Here is a 15097-nt window from a genome sequence, read left to right on the forward strand (position 1 = left end):
CTGGGACCTTTGTCACCCCTTCTCAGTCTGGCTTTTCCTTCACCACAGAAAACCTCTTAATGTTTCATTCTGTCTCCTGGAGCTTGTGCTACACCAAATTGCTGTGATTATTGCCTCTCCACATTTTTTCTGCAGAGGCAGATGATTTAATTTGCATTTTAAGATAATTTATGCAGGCTAGCTAGAGTTCCCGGCAGGGGAAGCAGAAAGAGTGGGATTGGGGCTTGCATCTATCCGTGGTCCATGGCTATAATGCCTGTGTGGCTGATTCCTTTCCTTTGCAAAGAAATCTGAACTCTTTGAATATAGAATGCTTGAGTGGGGCGGTGGAAATATAAAGAGGACATTCCATAGATAAAACAGGAGCAGGATGTAGCTAGTGGATGATTTTGTCCAATATGGGAGACACCCTGGATTCACTGGGGGTGGGGAGGAGGGAAGGGGAGCAGCATGATGGTCCAGCAGGAACAGCACTTGCCTAGTGTGCCTGACAACCTATATTCAATGCTGGATCTCACAGTGAAGAAGAGAACCAACTCCTGAAATTGTCTCCTGAGCTCTGCATATGCTCCATGGTACATGCAGACCCACACTCCCTGCAGCTCACACAGAACGAGATGTTATTGTTATCATTGTTTTAATGATTTTTTTTGTGTGTATATGGGTGTATGTCTACCTAGAGGTATTGAGTCCAGAGCTAAAGGAGTCTGTGAACTGATGGATGTGCGTCCCAAGAACCAAACTGCGGTCCACTGCAAGAGCTTTTAACATTATATGCTTTTAACCGCTGAGCCATCTCTCCAGCCCCAATAATAACATCCCATTCAATAAGGAAAGCCAGAGAAGGGCACCCCACACAAGCCGAAATAAAACCAGAAACTGTTTATTTCATGGCTCACATTGTTCCATAATTGACGATTAGGATGCCTTTAATGATTTCAAAGGTCTCACTGACAAATATAGGAAAGGAAGCCATACTCCATGTGCCACAAGAACCATTCAGTATGACTGATGACATGCAAACATAATTTTCAAAAACAGTAATATACCATGATTTCGTACAAAAAGTTGACTGAGCAAAGAGATGTCCCACCTCAGGGGCGGTTCACTTTTACAGTTCTCCTGTGCCCACCCAGGCCTCGTGGCCCACGAGCCTGCTCCATTCACAGGAAGGAATGAAGGGGCAGAGGTTACACCAATCATCTAGGTCTCTGCTCTACATTGGCTATTTCAAATGGTTTTTGAAAAATGAATATCACATACTTATTTGTTCAGAACTTTCATATAAAAAAGTAGCAATCACTTCAGCTTCTGTTTATCAGTTCTTTTTTTTTTCTCTTCTGGTATAATAACTTCTTTTTTGTTTGACTAGTCAGTCACCCATTGCACTGAAAACTATGGATCCAGAATTCACAATTAAATCATAATTTAAAAAAAAATTAAAATGGCATGCCAAATCAAAGTAGCCACCAGTTAGTGCTGAATACATGTTCCAGAGTAGTTTAAACGTATTTACCAAAACGTCTCTTTCTTTCTGTGTTAAATCACTTTCACCCTCAAGATACACTTTTGATTGTTCATTTTCTGCCCCCTTTGAGGTTGTTTTTTTCTTCTGGTGTGGGATTTGTGTGTGTTTGTGTGTGTGTGTGTGTGTGTGTGTGTGTTTCTGTCTGTCTGTGTGTGTCGGTGTGTGTGTGCACGGAGGTTGTTTGTTTTGTTTTGAGTCAGAGTCTCTCTGTGTAGCCCTGGCTGGCCTAGAACTTGCTCTGTAGACCAGGTTGGTCTTAAACTCACAGAGATCTGCCTGTCCCTGCCTCCCAAGTGCTAGGATTAAAAACATGGCTGACAAGCCCAACCATGCCCTTGTTTCTCAATACTCGACATTCACAGTATAATTGGGATTGGTTACATTCATTAGGCTCACAATAGTTACTCCTAGCTCAAGATTCCAGTCTGTACTGCCTACAATGAGGTAGATGAGTTTTAGTGTTGTTGGCTTAGGACTAATTTCTTTTAGACTCAACCATCTCTTTAAAAGATAGATTTCCAAAATATTTAGCAAAAAACTGAAAGCGTCTTGCTACTTTGCCTAAAAATGGAAAAAAATAGAATTTCCAAAGGTATTATCAAAGTTGCTGTACCTCATTTTAATTTAAAAACAGAATAAAAGCATCAAATTACAAAGCCACTGCAGATCTTAAGCCGCCATCTTTGAACATCTGGAAAGCCACCCTCTACTTCTGATTTGGGAATGTGTCCATCCGGAGGCCTCTGGTTAACACCTCCAGGGGCCAGACCAGCTGCTGCCCCTTAACCTTTGACCCTAAACTACAAGTCTCCTCCCAAGATCAGGCTTGACTGCTTGGTTTCTCTTCCGGGGAACAAGAATCCCATCTCTGGGATTTCAAACAGAAGGTGGAGGCCCATCTGGTTACACCAGGTTGCAATAGATAAAATCGGAAATGAGACAGGCTGCCGGTTTGGGGCCTGTCTTGGACAGGCTTAGACAGCGTGCCACAGGCCCTAGTAGGTTAACCAAGGCCTTGGTAGCTCCAATGCCATTCAGGTTGGAGGGGGCAGACTGGGCACTAAACCAGCTAAAGGTCCTGGAGTGGGTCGATGAGAGATTTCGGTGAAGGACGGCAGGCCACCACGAATCTTGGTCTTTTTTCGGGGAGCCATGGGTGAGGCACCCAAGAACTTGCTGAAGGAACTTGACTTCTTCAAGCCACGGGCCAGGTCCTGGAGCATCATGTCATCGGCCAGGACGCCCAGAAACGCGCTAGTGGTGGAGCTGAGGATAGTGGCGGCCACCTGCACGGGGTGCCGAGACACAAGGCTCCCACTGCCACCACTGGCCGCATCAGGCTCCATCATAGATCGCAGGCCAGGGTCACCCAATAAACGCCGCAGAGCGTAGGAGGAGCCAGGCCGTAGGTACTGGTAGGCACGCCGGCCGCTGTAGTCGCGGACGTGCACTTGGGCACCCAAGCGCACCACTAGCAGCACAGCGGCATCCTCGTGGCCGTGCAGAGCGGCCAGGTGCAGCGGCGTGTAGCCACCGTGAGAGCGCGCGTTCACGTCCACGGGCGCGCCTCCACGCCGCGCCACCTCCACCAGCTGTAAAGCCATCTCCCGGTCGCCGTTCTTGGCCGCCCAGTGTAGCGCGGTGAAGCCGGACATGAAGTCGCGCTTGGCAGCCAGGCCCCGGTCCCGCAAGAGCAGCCCGTGCAGCTGGTGACTCCAACGACCGCTGGCCGTGCGCACCAGCCACTCGTGCTCCGTGGGCTCCAGGGGCACCGCGGGTGACGGTAGCGGTGCGACGGGCATCTCCTCCGTGTCCGGACTCAGCAGGCGCGGACCGGCGCGGGACAGGCGCCTGAGATGCGGGGAACGGCCGGGTCCCAGGTGGAGTCCCAGACCCGACTCCTCTACCGAAAGCCTCCGCAGGAGCATCGGGGAGCCCCGCGGGCTCGGCTCTTCCGAGCGCTGCCGGCGCAGGCCCTGCTCCTCCGCTCGGATCCGCAGCGCCGCGGGGCCAGGGACGACGCAGCGCACCGGCAACATGCAAGGCTTCTGCGGTGGCACTTGCGCCGTGGGAGGTGCAGGCTCCGGGCCTGGCGACTCTGTGCTTGTCAGGGCCAGCCCCGACGGCACGCTAGCCGGTCGGGCTAGCTCCGAGGACCGAGGTAGCGCCGAATCCTCGGGCACCCCGGGCTGTGGCGCTGAGCCTGTTGGCGCCTCAACCTGGGTGGCCTCTGAGGGTGGGGTCTCAGGGGTGTGCTGTAGCTCGGATGGTGCGGATGAGTCCTCCGGCGGTTCTCCTGAAGGCTGTGGGGAGTGGGGAGCCCCGGGAGCACAGTTGTCCTCCGCTGGGACAGCAGTGCACTGGGCCAGCGCGGCTGGCACTCCAGGGCTGGAGGGGAATGGGGCCTCGGGTCCTTCCGGCGGCCGGGGCTTCTTTCTCAGCACCACGAACTTGACCCCATCCAGCTCCTTCACCACGGCCACGTTGTTGACGAACTGCTTGAAGCGGTCCCTACGGGCCGCGCGGCCCCGTGGGTCCCCAGCGTCCAGCAGCGGCTTGAAGCGGCTCAGCAGCTCGGAGTTGCGCACCTGCCCGCCGTGCTCCCGCAGGAAGCCCAGCACGGCCGCCTGGCTCACGCCTGCGGCAGCGGCGGCGGCTGCGGCGGCGGCTGCCAGCGCCATTCTCGGTGTCTGCGACTTCGGGGTCGCCCCAGCCGCCCAGCCGGGCTCACCTGGGACTCTGATTTCCGAAACTGGACTGCAGTCACGCCCTCGCCGCCGTGCTGGGAAGTCTCCGGGCGAAGGGCACCTGGGACTGCTACCCTCCGCCTGCGCCGGGCCTGGCCCCCAGACTGGGGGGTAGGTTGCTGCTGAGAGGTCCTGTCCAATGGGCGCCAGGCTCCATGCCCCTGTGCGGCGCTCGGCTTACAGGTGACAGCTGCCACTGGAGGTGCGGAGGGAATGGGAAAGCGGAACCTCTCTGCACTGCCCCCACACCAGCCCCGGAATTAAAGGCGCAGCGTTGCTCTTCAGCTCCACTCCCGGTTGCTAGGTGGGTGTGTTCCCTGGGGATGTTGCAGTGTATGGGCGAGGCGTGGGTATTTATTACCTTCAGCACTATTTACCACAAAATAAAAGCAATATTTTACATATATATGTTTTTGCACTACATATATTGCATCAATACCTCTCCAATGTCTGTTGCTTTTCATACAGGAAAAAAACCAGATTTACAAAATTCATAGCAAGAACATTTCGCTGTGTGGTATTGAGTGCAGGGTACTAGAGGCTTACAAGAGGTTTAGGAAGCAGTTTTCTCATGATAAGATAATACTTTTTGAAATGTGGAGCTTTGCGATCTACATATTTTATTATTCGTTGACTTTCTGTCTCTCTATCTCTCTCTGTCTCTGTCTCTCTCTGTCTCTCTCTGTCTGTGTGTGTGTGTGTGTGTGTGTGTGTGTGTGTGTGTGTGTTTTGTAGGTCAGAAGATAACTTGAGACATTGGTTCGGCTTTCCATCATCACATGGGCTCTGGAGTGCAAATTCACGTCATCTGGTTTGGTGGCAGGCACCTTTACTCACTGAGCCATTCCCAAAATACCCCCTTTATTTTTGTCTCTACATGAAGTTCAAGTTGATCTGGAACTTGTGATGTCACCGCCTCAGTCCTGAGTGCTAGAATTATAGGTGTGTGCCACCATGCTTGCCCCAAATAACCCATTTCATATAGGATTTCAGGAATAAACCCACAGGAAAAAACAAAGAAGGAAAAAATATCAGCAGCAGAAATGACCATTAACATTTTGACATACTTTCTTCCACTATGAATCCATGTGTCTGTTATACTTTAAAATTAAAAAAAAGCAAAATAGAAACCATATTGAAGTGTTAAGTATGGAACCCAGAGCTTTACAAATGCCAGGATACAGCACCACACCTCCAGCCCATGCTGTTTCTAAAACTTCAGTTATTTCACAAATATTTATTGAGAACATAGCCAGGCCCTTTCAGGCTGTGATACATGTTAGCAGAGATAAACGCTTTGACCTAGCAGAGTTCATTTATCAGGAGGAAACAGAAGTCAGAAAGCTCTGTAATGTGCTATGTGAGCTATAGCATACACTACGAATACTATAGAAGACGGAGCATGGAGAAGCTCACCAGGGACAGGGTGGGGGTTTCAGCTGGGCAGTGGTACAGGGCAGCATCCATTGTGAAGGTGAACCAAGGGTGTGGGATAGGGAGTTATGCAGATGAGAAAGAACTTCTTCAATGAGGGTGGAGGTGGGGCTGCTTGCTTCATTTTTGTTGTTTGTTGTTTCCAACTTTTATTTATGTGTGGTATGTGGTGGGCACAGGCGGACGTGCAATGGTGCAGGGATGGGGGTTAGAGACATCATCCAGGAGTTCTCCCCTTCACCATGTGGACTCAGAGAGGATTTAACACAGCTCAGACACCTTTTTTTTGGGGGGGGGGGAGTGTTTTCTTTCTGAGCAAGTCTCTCATATGACCCATGATGACCTCAAACTCCTGCAGATGCTGTCCTTAAACTTCTGATCATCTTGTTCTTACCTCCCAAATGCTGAGATTACAGACTTTTGCCACTGTGTGTTTGTGTGTGTGTGTGTGTGTGTGTGTGTGTCCAACTAGAATATATATATATTCCCAGGCTAGCCTGGAACTCAGTTCTCCTGCCTTACTCTTCTGAGTACTGGGAGTTCAGGTGTGTACCATCATACTGGGATTTTTTTGTTGATTCTGTTTTTGTCTATTGTTTATTTGTTCTTGAGACTAGGTCTCACTATGTAACCCTAACTGGCCTAAAACTATGTAGACCAGGCTAGCCCAAATTTATAGAGATCCACCCGCCTCTGCCAATACCTGAGTGCTGGAATTAAAGGTGTGTGCCATCAGGCCTGACTAGCTATGCTGGGCTTTTGAGTAGGGTTGTTGTTGTTTGGACAGGGTTTCTCTGAATAGTCTTGGTTGTCCTGAAACTCACTCTATAGACCAGGAGAGACTGGAACAGCAATATCTGCCTACCTCGGCATCCCAACTGCTGGGATTAAAGCTAGGCACCATCACTGTGGCTGGTATCTTTTCTTTTGAATTTTTTAAAATTTTCATTTAATTTTGTGTGTTTTGTCTTGCACTACATGCATGCCTCGTGCCAACAGAGCCCAGAAGAGGGTGTAAGATCCCAGAAGCAGGAGCTATGAAAGGTTAGGAGCTGCCAGGGTAGCTAGGAACTGGACTCAGGTCCTCAGGAAGGTCAGCAAATGTTCCTAACCACTGAGCCTCCTTTCCAGCCGCATTAGCTCCTTATTTTATGTTATCAGTGTTTTTCCAGTTGTCATTTGTCTTTTAATTTTGTTTTCTGTTGACACTCATTTTAGAAAACTGGTTTTCTTTGTAAGTCTTTTTCACTGAAAGTTATAAATGTAAAACAAGAAGGTATCTCTGTGCTGAAGAAATAGCTCAGCGGTTAAGAACACAGGCTGCTCTTCTAGAGGTCCTGAGTTCAATTCCCTGCAACCCACACGGTGACTCACAACCATCTGTAATGGGATCCGATGCCCTCTTCTGGTGTGTCTGAAGACAGCTGCAGTGTGTGCTCATATACATAAAATAAATAAATAAATCATTAAATAAAAAGAAAAATAAATCAATAAAGAGAAAGTATCTTTACCATGTAAGAGAACATTTAGGACAAACGTCTCCTGTATTATCAATCAACATAAAGAGTGTAACCAACACACTTGAGAGAAAATTTTGTGTATTTCAACATATTAATTTATTTTTATCTATTTTGTCTGTACATATGTGTGAGTGTCTCTGCATGTGTGTGGAAGTCAGGGGACAAGTCTCAGGAGTCAGGGATCCTCTTACGGTGAAACTCTCAGGAACCCGTTTCTCCTGCCACCGCACTGAAGTCTCAGAAGTTACTGGCTGCTTTTTCAAAGGACCCATGTTTGATGCCAAATACCCACGTGGTGACTCAGAACCATCTGTAACTCCAAGTCCAGGGAATCTGATGCCCTCTTCTTATCTTTGTGGGCTTGTTGACAAGCACCTTTATCTATTAGGCTATCTTGCTAGCCTGCTCCATATTACCTTTTCTCAAAATCTACCCCAACTCACACCCTAATAAAACCTGCCTCACCGTCCCCAAGTCTAGGACACTGCCTTTGTCTACAGCTGATTCCAGAAGCATCCATTGCCTATTTGGGGTGTAAACAGTGAGCCAGGGCCCCTGTGAAGAAGATAGAACCAGTCTTTGAGGAGCTCACCACTCAAGGTATCAGAGAAAAGCTGCCAAGCAATTTTGCTCCTTGGCACAGAAAACGGGATCTCCGGGTGCTTGCCAGAAGGGTGGTTCAAGGGCAGCAGGTGGGGAAGCTGAAAGTCCTCATTGCCAGCTGAAGGCTAGGGAGGAGACAGAAAGCTAAGTTCAGGGCAAGGCATACCAAGCTTGTTAGCAGTTTAGGGTGTGTCTGTCCCACAACTCTAGAAGATAACACTGGGTTAGCACTCCTGCTGTTGGTGAGAGGCCCTGGGTGCCAGTTTGGACTCTGTCCTGTCTGGAGTAGAGTTCCAGAGAACGCTCTTTCTCTTAGTTTACTGGGTTTGAGAGATGGCTCAGTGGTTAAGAATGCACATTGCTCTCACAGAGCACCTGAGTTTGGCTCCCAGCAACTATATAAGGCAGTTCACAACTACCAGTAATTCCTGTTCCAGGGGACCTGACACCTCTGGCCTCCACAAACACAGCACACACTGTCATGCACCCACATACATATACATATAATTAAAAATTAATCTATGAGGTTGGGCTGGGCTGGAGAGATGGCTCAGAGGTTGAAAACACTGACTGATCTTCCAGAGGTCCTAAGTTCAATTCCCAGCAATCACATGGTGGCTCACAACCGTCTGTAATAGAATCTGATGCCCTCTTCTGGTGTGTAGGCATTTATGCAGACAGGATAGTGTGCATATAATAAATAAATAAATAAATAAATAAATAAATAAAATTTTAATTAAAATAAGGGGCTGGAGAGATAGCTCAGTGGTTAAGAGCACTGGTTGCTCATACAGAGCTTTCCAGCACATAATGGCATCTCAGAATTATTCATAACTCCTGTTCCAAGGGATCTGATGCTGACCCTCTGCTGACCTCCGTGACCACCAGGCACACATATGGTGCACATACATGCATATAGGCAAAACACTCAAACCCAAATATAAAATAATTGGTGTTTTGAGACAGTGTTTCTCTGTGTAGGCCTGGCTGTTCTGGAACTTACTTTGTAGACTAGGCCGTCCTTGAACTCACAGCGATCCTCCTGCCTCTGCCTTTCAAGTACTGGGATCAAAGGCATGCACCACTACCACCCAGCTAAAATAAACACTTTTTAAATTAAAAAAAGGAAAATATTTATATTTTATTGTTATTGTTTTGGTTTTTAATCACATGTATTTACTCTCTCTCTCTCTCTCTCTGTGCTGTGTGTGTGTGTGTGTGTGTGTGTGTGTGTGTGTGTGTGTGTGTGTAAAAGCCCCGGTTATAAAGCCATATATATATATAATATGCATGTTTCCCTATTACATATATCATTCCTTTATGCTGAGAATATTTAAAATTCTCTCTGCTCGCTATTTTGAAAGAANTGTGTGTGTGTGTGTGTGTGTGTGTGTGTGTGTGTGTGTGTGTGTGTAAAAGCCCCGGTATGTAAGCAAAGGTCAGAAGATAATCTGCAGTGGTCAGTTTTTTCCTTCCACCCTGTGGGTTCCAGGCTTCACAGAAAGAGCCTTTACCTCTTGCACATTGTTGCCATCCCTGTTTGCTTCTTTGTTTGTTTATTGTTTTTTGATTAGGGTCTCACTGTTGCCCAGACTGGTCTAAAATTTACTCCATAACCCAGGCTGTCCTTGAACTCATGAAGATCCTCAATTTTAACTTCAAGTGTGAGCTACCACACCAGCTTATTTATTTTCTGATCAGATCAGAAATTCAGCATTTATGGTTTTTCCAATTTGTAAGAGTTTCCAAAATACAAAAAGAACTACGATTTGTTATAGAGCCACTCAGAATTTTGCTACTGCATTCCAGTGAGATTTATTTATTTACAATTTGGGGGACTGGGTCTCATATAACCCAGCTTAGCCTTGAACTTGATAACCAATGAAGACAACTAGGACTACCTGGAGAGACAGTCTCAAACCCCTGACAGACACACACACACACACACACACACACACACACACACAAACACACACAGAATAGCCAATGATCACCTTGAACTCCCAGTCTCCTGATATCCCTTCAATTTCCCAAGGGTTAGGGTTACATTCATAACTGAGCCAGGCCCCTACTTATGTATTCATTCATTTATTCATTCATGCATGCATTCATTCACTCATTTATTCATTTTGGTGATGCTAGGTCTCAAACTCAAGGCTGTGCACAACTCAAAGCAAGTGTTCTGCTGCTGAGCCACACCTCATTTAGAAATACAATGCAGATAGGATTAAACCACATTTTTTTTCTTGCTTGCTTGCTTGCTTTTCTAATTTGAGTATGAGTGCTCTGTCTGCATGTACACCTGCCTGCCAGAAGAGGGCATCAGATCCCATTACAGATGGTTGTGAGCCACCACGTGGTTGCTGAGGATTGAACTCAGGACCTGTAGAAGAGCAGTGCTCTTATCCACTGAGTCATCTCTCCAGCTCATATTGTTATTTATTTATTTATTTATTTGTTTGTTTGTTTGTTTATTTGTTTATTTGTTTGTTTGTTTAAACATATGACTTTCACATCATGCACTTCAGTCCCACTCATGTCCCTGTCTCCTCAAATCTGCCCTTTGCCCTTATAGCCTCCCTCCCAAAATAACACACATACACACACACACACACACACACACACACACACACACAAAAGCATAGAAATCTTCTCATCGTGGTCTCTATACTGTGTCACAGTGTGTCCCACCGTGTATCCCTCTGTCCACACATCTTCATTTGCAAATGAAACTGAGCCAGTCAGCCTGCAGGCTTTCCCTTGTCTACACCACCAGGGCATGTTCTTTAACACTGCTCTGATTGGGCCACCCAATCCATCTGCAGGAGGCAGGGTCAGCAATCCTGCTCCCATGCCCTCAGGGCCGGTACATCGGAACCCAGGCCTCCAGAGCCAGCTCCACTGTGTTGTCCAGTCAAGGTGCGGAGGTGAGGGTGGTGAGTGGGGTGGGGTGGGGGTAACCCACTTCCAAGTGCTGCAGACTGGGGGTGGGGTTGGGGCCTGGGACAGCTCTCCTGCTCTCATACCCTGGGGAATGGTTTGCCTGTGATTTGTCATCAGGGCCAGCTCCACTGTATTGCCCAGGTGAGGTGCAGGGCTTAATCTCCCGAACGCTACAACCAGCGAGGAGGCAGGGCTTTCTCTCCGGCTCTAATGACCCCAAGGCCAGCTTTCCTGACTACTGCTGGCGGTGAGGGGCAAGGCAGGGAAGGCATCAGCCCCGCACGCATGCTAGCTCACAGCAGAAGAGTGGTGGAGTCAGCTCTCCTGCGCTTTCCGGGCTGGATCACCTGTCCCCTCCCCACCACACACACACACACACACACACTCCAGGGTCAGCTCTGCTGTGCTGTTCGGGAGAGAAACAGGATGTGCAATCTGAGTGTTGCAGCTGGTGAGAGGCAGGGCTACTTACCCGAGCTCATGACCCTGTGGTCTATTTTTCCAACTGCGAGAGGTTGGGGCAGGGAGGGTATCATCTCTGCGCCCCTGCCACTCCACGTCAGAGTGGTGGGGTCAGCTGTCCTACACTCATGACCTTGGGGACTGTTCACTCATACATACCCCTGCCTCCAGGCCAGCTCCACTGTGATGCCTGGGTATGTCGCAGGACCTGCTATCCCGGAAGGCTTCCGCCGGTGAGAGGTGGGGCCGTTCTTCAGAGCGTAACGGGCAATGAGGGGCGGGGCCAGTTATGCACAGCCCCTGAACGTCCTTGTGGTCCCCAGCAGCACGGACATCCTCATGTTCTCTAGTGTTAATATGAGCTGCTGCATAGACACGGAGTAGGCTAGGACTTCACCCCAGGTAGCAGGGTTGGCCACTCACAAGAGGCTCCGCCTCTCCACCCCGAGTCTCCAGTTCCATCTCTCTTCATAATGCTCAAGTTGCTCCACTTCTTTCTCTCCCATCTGACCACCCCATACTTACACATTGTGGTGGTTATCACTGCAGGCTGACCATGAGGCTGGTGGCCTTGAAGATATCCTCCATGCTGTGTTTTATTTAAAAAAAAATGTTTGGTGGAGGCACCGTGTGGTAGGGGAAGAGGGTGCCTCTGCAAGCCCATACTGAGGCATCCCTTCCCCCTGAGGTACCAGTCACATGATGGTATAGTATAGAATACAGTTTATTTAGGGAATGGGGAGGGGAGTTGCGCGGGAGTAGAGACAGAGAAGGGGGGGGGAGAATAGAGGAGTAGAGGCTGGCCATGAGCACTTGGGGTGGGGAGAGAGGGGGAAGAGGGTAAGGGGCAAGAGCAAGAGGAAAAGAGAATAGAGCAAGAGAGTGAGGAGGGGGCAAGCAGCCCCTTTTACAGTGAGTCAGGCACACCTGGCTATTGCCAGGTAACTGTGGGTCGGAGCCTAGACAAAATTCTAACACTCCATCTGCGCTATAGAGTGTGCTGGAAAGTGGGTTGGTTGTCTATGGCTCGCCTGTGCTGTGCACTGAATGATAGGTCTGTGGCTGGCATGGGGTTCTGCAGGTCTCCGTCTGTCTTCCTCCTGCTGCACTGTGTTGCCTGGATTTAACTTGACTTGGTTTGATTTGATTTTTATGAGTCCTAGGTGTAAGACAGCTTTGGCTACCAAGCCAGGCATCAAACTAGTTGAACATCTGCTCTGTCCTGACTGACGTAAGAACAGCAACACCAACAAGTTGTCTCTTTGCCCACTGCCAGGGGAATATTTTTGGTTTTGTGAAACAGGATTTTTCTATATAGCCCTGGCTATCCTGGAACTCACTATAGAGATCAAGCTGGCCTAGAACTCAGACAGATCCACCTGCCTCTGTCTCTCAAGTGCTGGGATTAAAGATGTCTACCACCATGCCTGACCATCTTTATTTTATTTGTTTGCTTGCTTGCTTGTTGTTGTTGTTGTTTTGAGACAGAGTTTCTCTGTGCAGTCCTGGCTGTCCTGGAACTCACTCTGTAGACCAGGCTGGCCTCGAACTCAGAATCTGCCTGCCTCTGCCTCCCAAGTGCTGGGATTAAAGGCATGCACCACCACTGCCCAGCTCCTTTATTTAATTTTAATTTTTTCTTATTATTTTTGTTTGTTTGTTTGTTTTTTGTTTTTGTTTTTGTTTTTCGAGACAGGGTTTCTCTGTGTAGCCCTGGCTGTCCTGGAACTCACTCTGTAGATCAGGCTGGCCTCAAACTCAGAAATCTGCCTGCCTCTGCCTCCCGAGTGCTGGGATTAAAGGTGTACGCCATCAACACCCTGCTTATTTTATTTTTAAAGGTATATTTATTTTTATTTTATATGCATGAGTGTTTTGCCTGTATGTATGTATGTATGTATGTATGTATGTATGTATGTAAGTATGTATACCATATGTGCACAGTGCCAGTGGAAGCCAGAAGGGGGCATCAGGTACCCTGGAACTGTTAGCCACCATGTGGGTGCTGGGAACTAAATCTAATTAAACCTAAAACTAATTTAGGTTTAAACCTAAAGCTAAATCTAAAACTAGTTCAAATTGAACCTAGGCTGCTCGAAACCCTGTTTAAAAACAAAACACAAAACCTTGGATATTTGTCACAGTCCTCTGTCCTCAAAGGCTGGAGGGAAGTGGGGAGGGCCAGTGCCCTAGCCTGTCAGCATTGATGTGTTTTGAACTCATTTTGACAGTGTCCACTGAGAAGAGACAGGAGATTAAAAACTGATTGAACAGGAATTGCTGCTACAGGCAAAATGAATTGACAGGGCTCAGCAGACGCCAGGCTTTGAGCTACACAAAGAAGCTTGCCCAAGGTCACAGATCATGATTGGCTAAACTTGACCTCAAATTCGAGACTGTCTGTGCTGGATGGATTACCAGACTAAGTTAGATCGTCAAGCTTTAAAATCACCCTTCTGAATGTTCAATAAGTAAACTTAAGGAAAACTCCTAAGAATTAGTGTGTCCGTTCTTGGGCATCTGCGTACTCTCAGCATCAATATTTTAAATGATTTGTTTCTAATTCGAGTAAATGTCAGGGTGAGGAGGCTCCTGCTGTCCTGTTCCCCAGGCTGCTGCTTTTTTAATTTTGGTGCCCCACTGCCAATGAGGCCACGGAATCAATTTGTCCAGTGATTCAGCAGTTTGTCCACAGGCATTAGGGAAATCAGATATAAAATGTGTATTTATGGCAAGAGTAAAATTCCACAACATGCCTTAAACATAGTGAAGACAACACAGTAAGTATTGTCTTTTACTCGGGTTAAGCTTGGAGGCCGGCAGACTGTAACTGCTGCCAGAGAGGAGAAACTCTATATCGGAGGTTCCCAACCTTCCCAATGCTGCAGCCCTTTCATACAATTCCCCATGTTGTAGTCACCCCAGCCATAACATGATTTCCTTGCTGCTTTGTGACAGTAATTTTGCTACTGTTGTGACTCTTACCTGTGTTTTCCAATGATCTTACAAGACCCCCGTGAAAGGATTGTTCCACCCACAGGTTAAGAGCCCCTACTCTAGCCAGTGGTGGCACACCTTTAATCCAGAACTTGGGAGACAGAGGCAGGTGGATTTCTGAGTTCGAGGCCAGCCTGGTCTATAGAGTGAGTTTTAGGACAGCCAGGGTTACACAGAGAAACCCTGTCTGTCTTGGATAAAAAAAAAAAAAAGAACTCCTACCCTAAAGAGATAGTTATACCTCTTCTTTTGGCTATCAGACTAGTGATACCAAGTGTTCCAAAGAATTAATGTCGCCGGAATCCCATGCCATCGAATGAGGAGTTTGTGTTCCAGGAGGAGCTTCTGACAACTTGTCAGACCACCTTGGAGACACACAGGAGCCAGACAATAATGGGTCAGTCAGTGATGAGAGGGAACACACCCTGGTTAGGACTGTTTAATTATGTATGCATATATCTCATGCCTTCCACTTAAAACCGTCAGTGGCAGTGAGGTGAACTTGCTGGGTGGGTGGGACCTGAAACTCTTTATTTGTTCCTTTCACATGGATAAACCTCTTTCCCTATACTTTGATATTTCTTGTCTCTTTAATTGGTAAAGTGAGGACAGGTGGGTGACCGCAGGGGCCTGCCAGGGCCTGGGCTTGTACCCTAAAAAATCCAGAAGCAAGGGTGGCAAGCTCTTTGTAGTTGTTAAGGCTACTTAGTTAAATAAACATAAATTTTACAAGCTCAGTCCAGGTCTAGAGAGATGGTCAGCGGTTAAGAGCACTGTTCTTCCAGAGGTCCTGAGTTCAATTCCCAGAAACCACATGGTGGCTCACAACCATCTGTAATGGGATCTGATGTCCTCTTCTGGTG

At 47.8% G+C, this 15097-nt stretch overlaps 1 protein-coding gene across 1 annotated transcript; it reads right to left on the reverse strand.

Moving 5' to 3' along the window:
- Positions 1 to 867: 867 nt before the first annotated feature.
- Sowaha (sosondowah ankyrin repeat domain family member A) lies at positions 868 to 4516 on the reverse strand. Its single transcript, XM_021178436.2, has one exon. The coding sequence runs from the start codon at positions 4207 to 4209 to the stop codon at positions 2563 to 2565; it is 1647 nt and encodes a 548-aa protein (XP_021034095.1). The 5' UTR covers positions 4210 to 4516; the 3' UTR covers positions 868 to 2562.
- Between the last annotated feature and the right edge of the window lie 10581 nt (positions 4517 to 15097).

Source organism: Mus caroli, chromosome 11 (assembly GCF_900094665.2).
Source record: "Mus caroli chromosome 11, CAROLI_EIJ_v1.1, whole genome shotgun sequence".
NCBI classification, from domain to species: Eukaryota; Metazoa; Chordata; class Mammalia; order Rodentia; family Muridae; genus Mus; species Mus caroli.

Bases quoted from the DNA above. Each gene is read 5' to 3' on its own strand.
- Sowaha (XM_021178436.2), bottom strand. From the start codon at position 4,209: ATGGCGCTGGCAGCCGCCGCCGCAGCCGCCGCCGCTGCCGCAGGCGTG.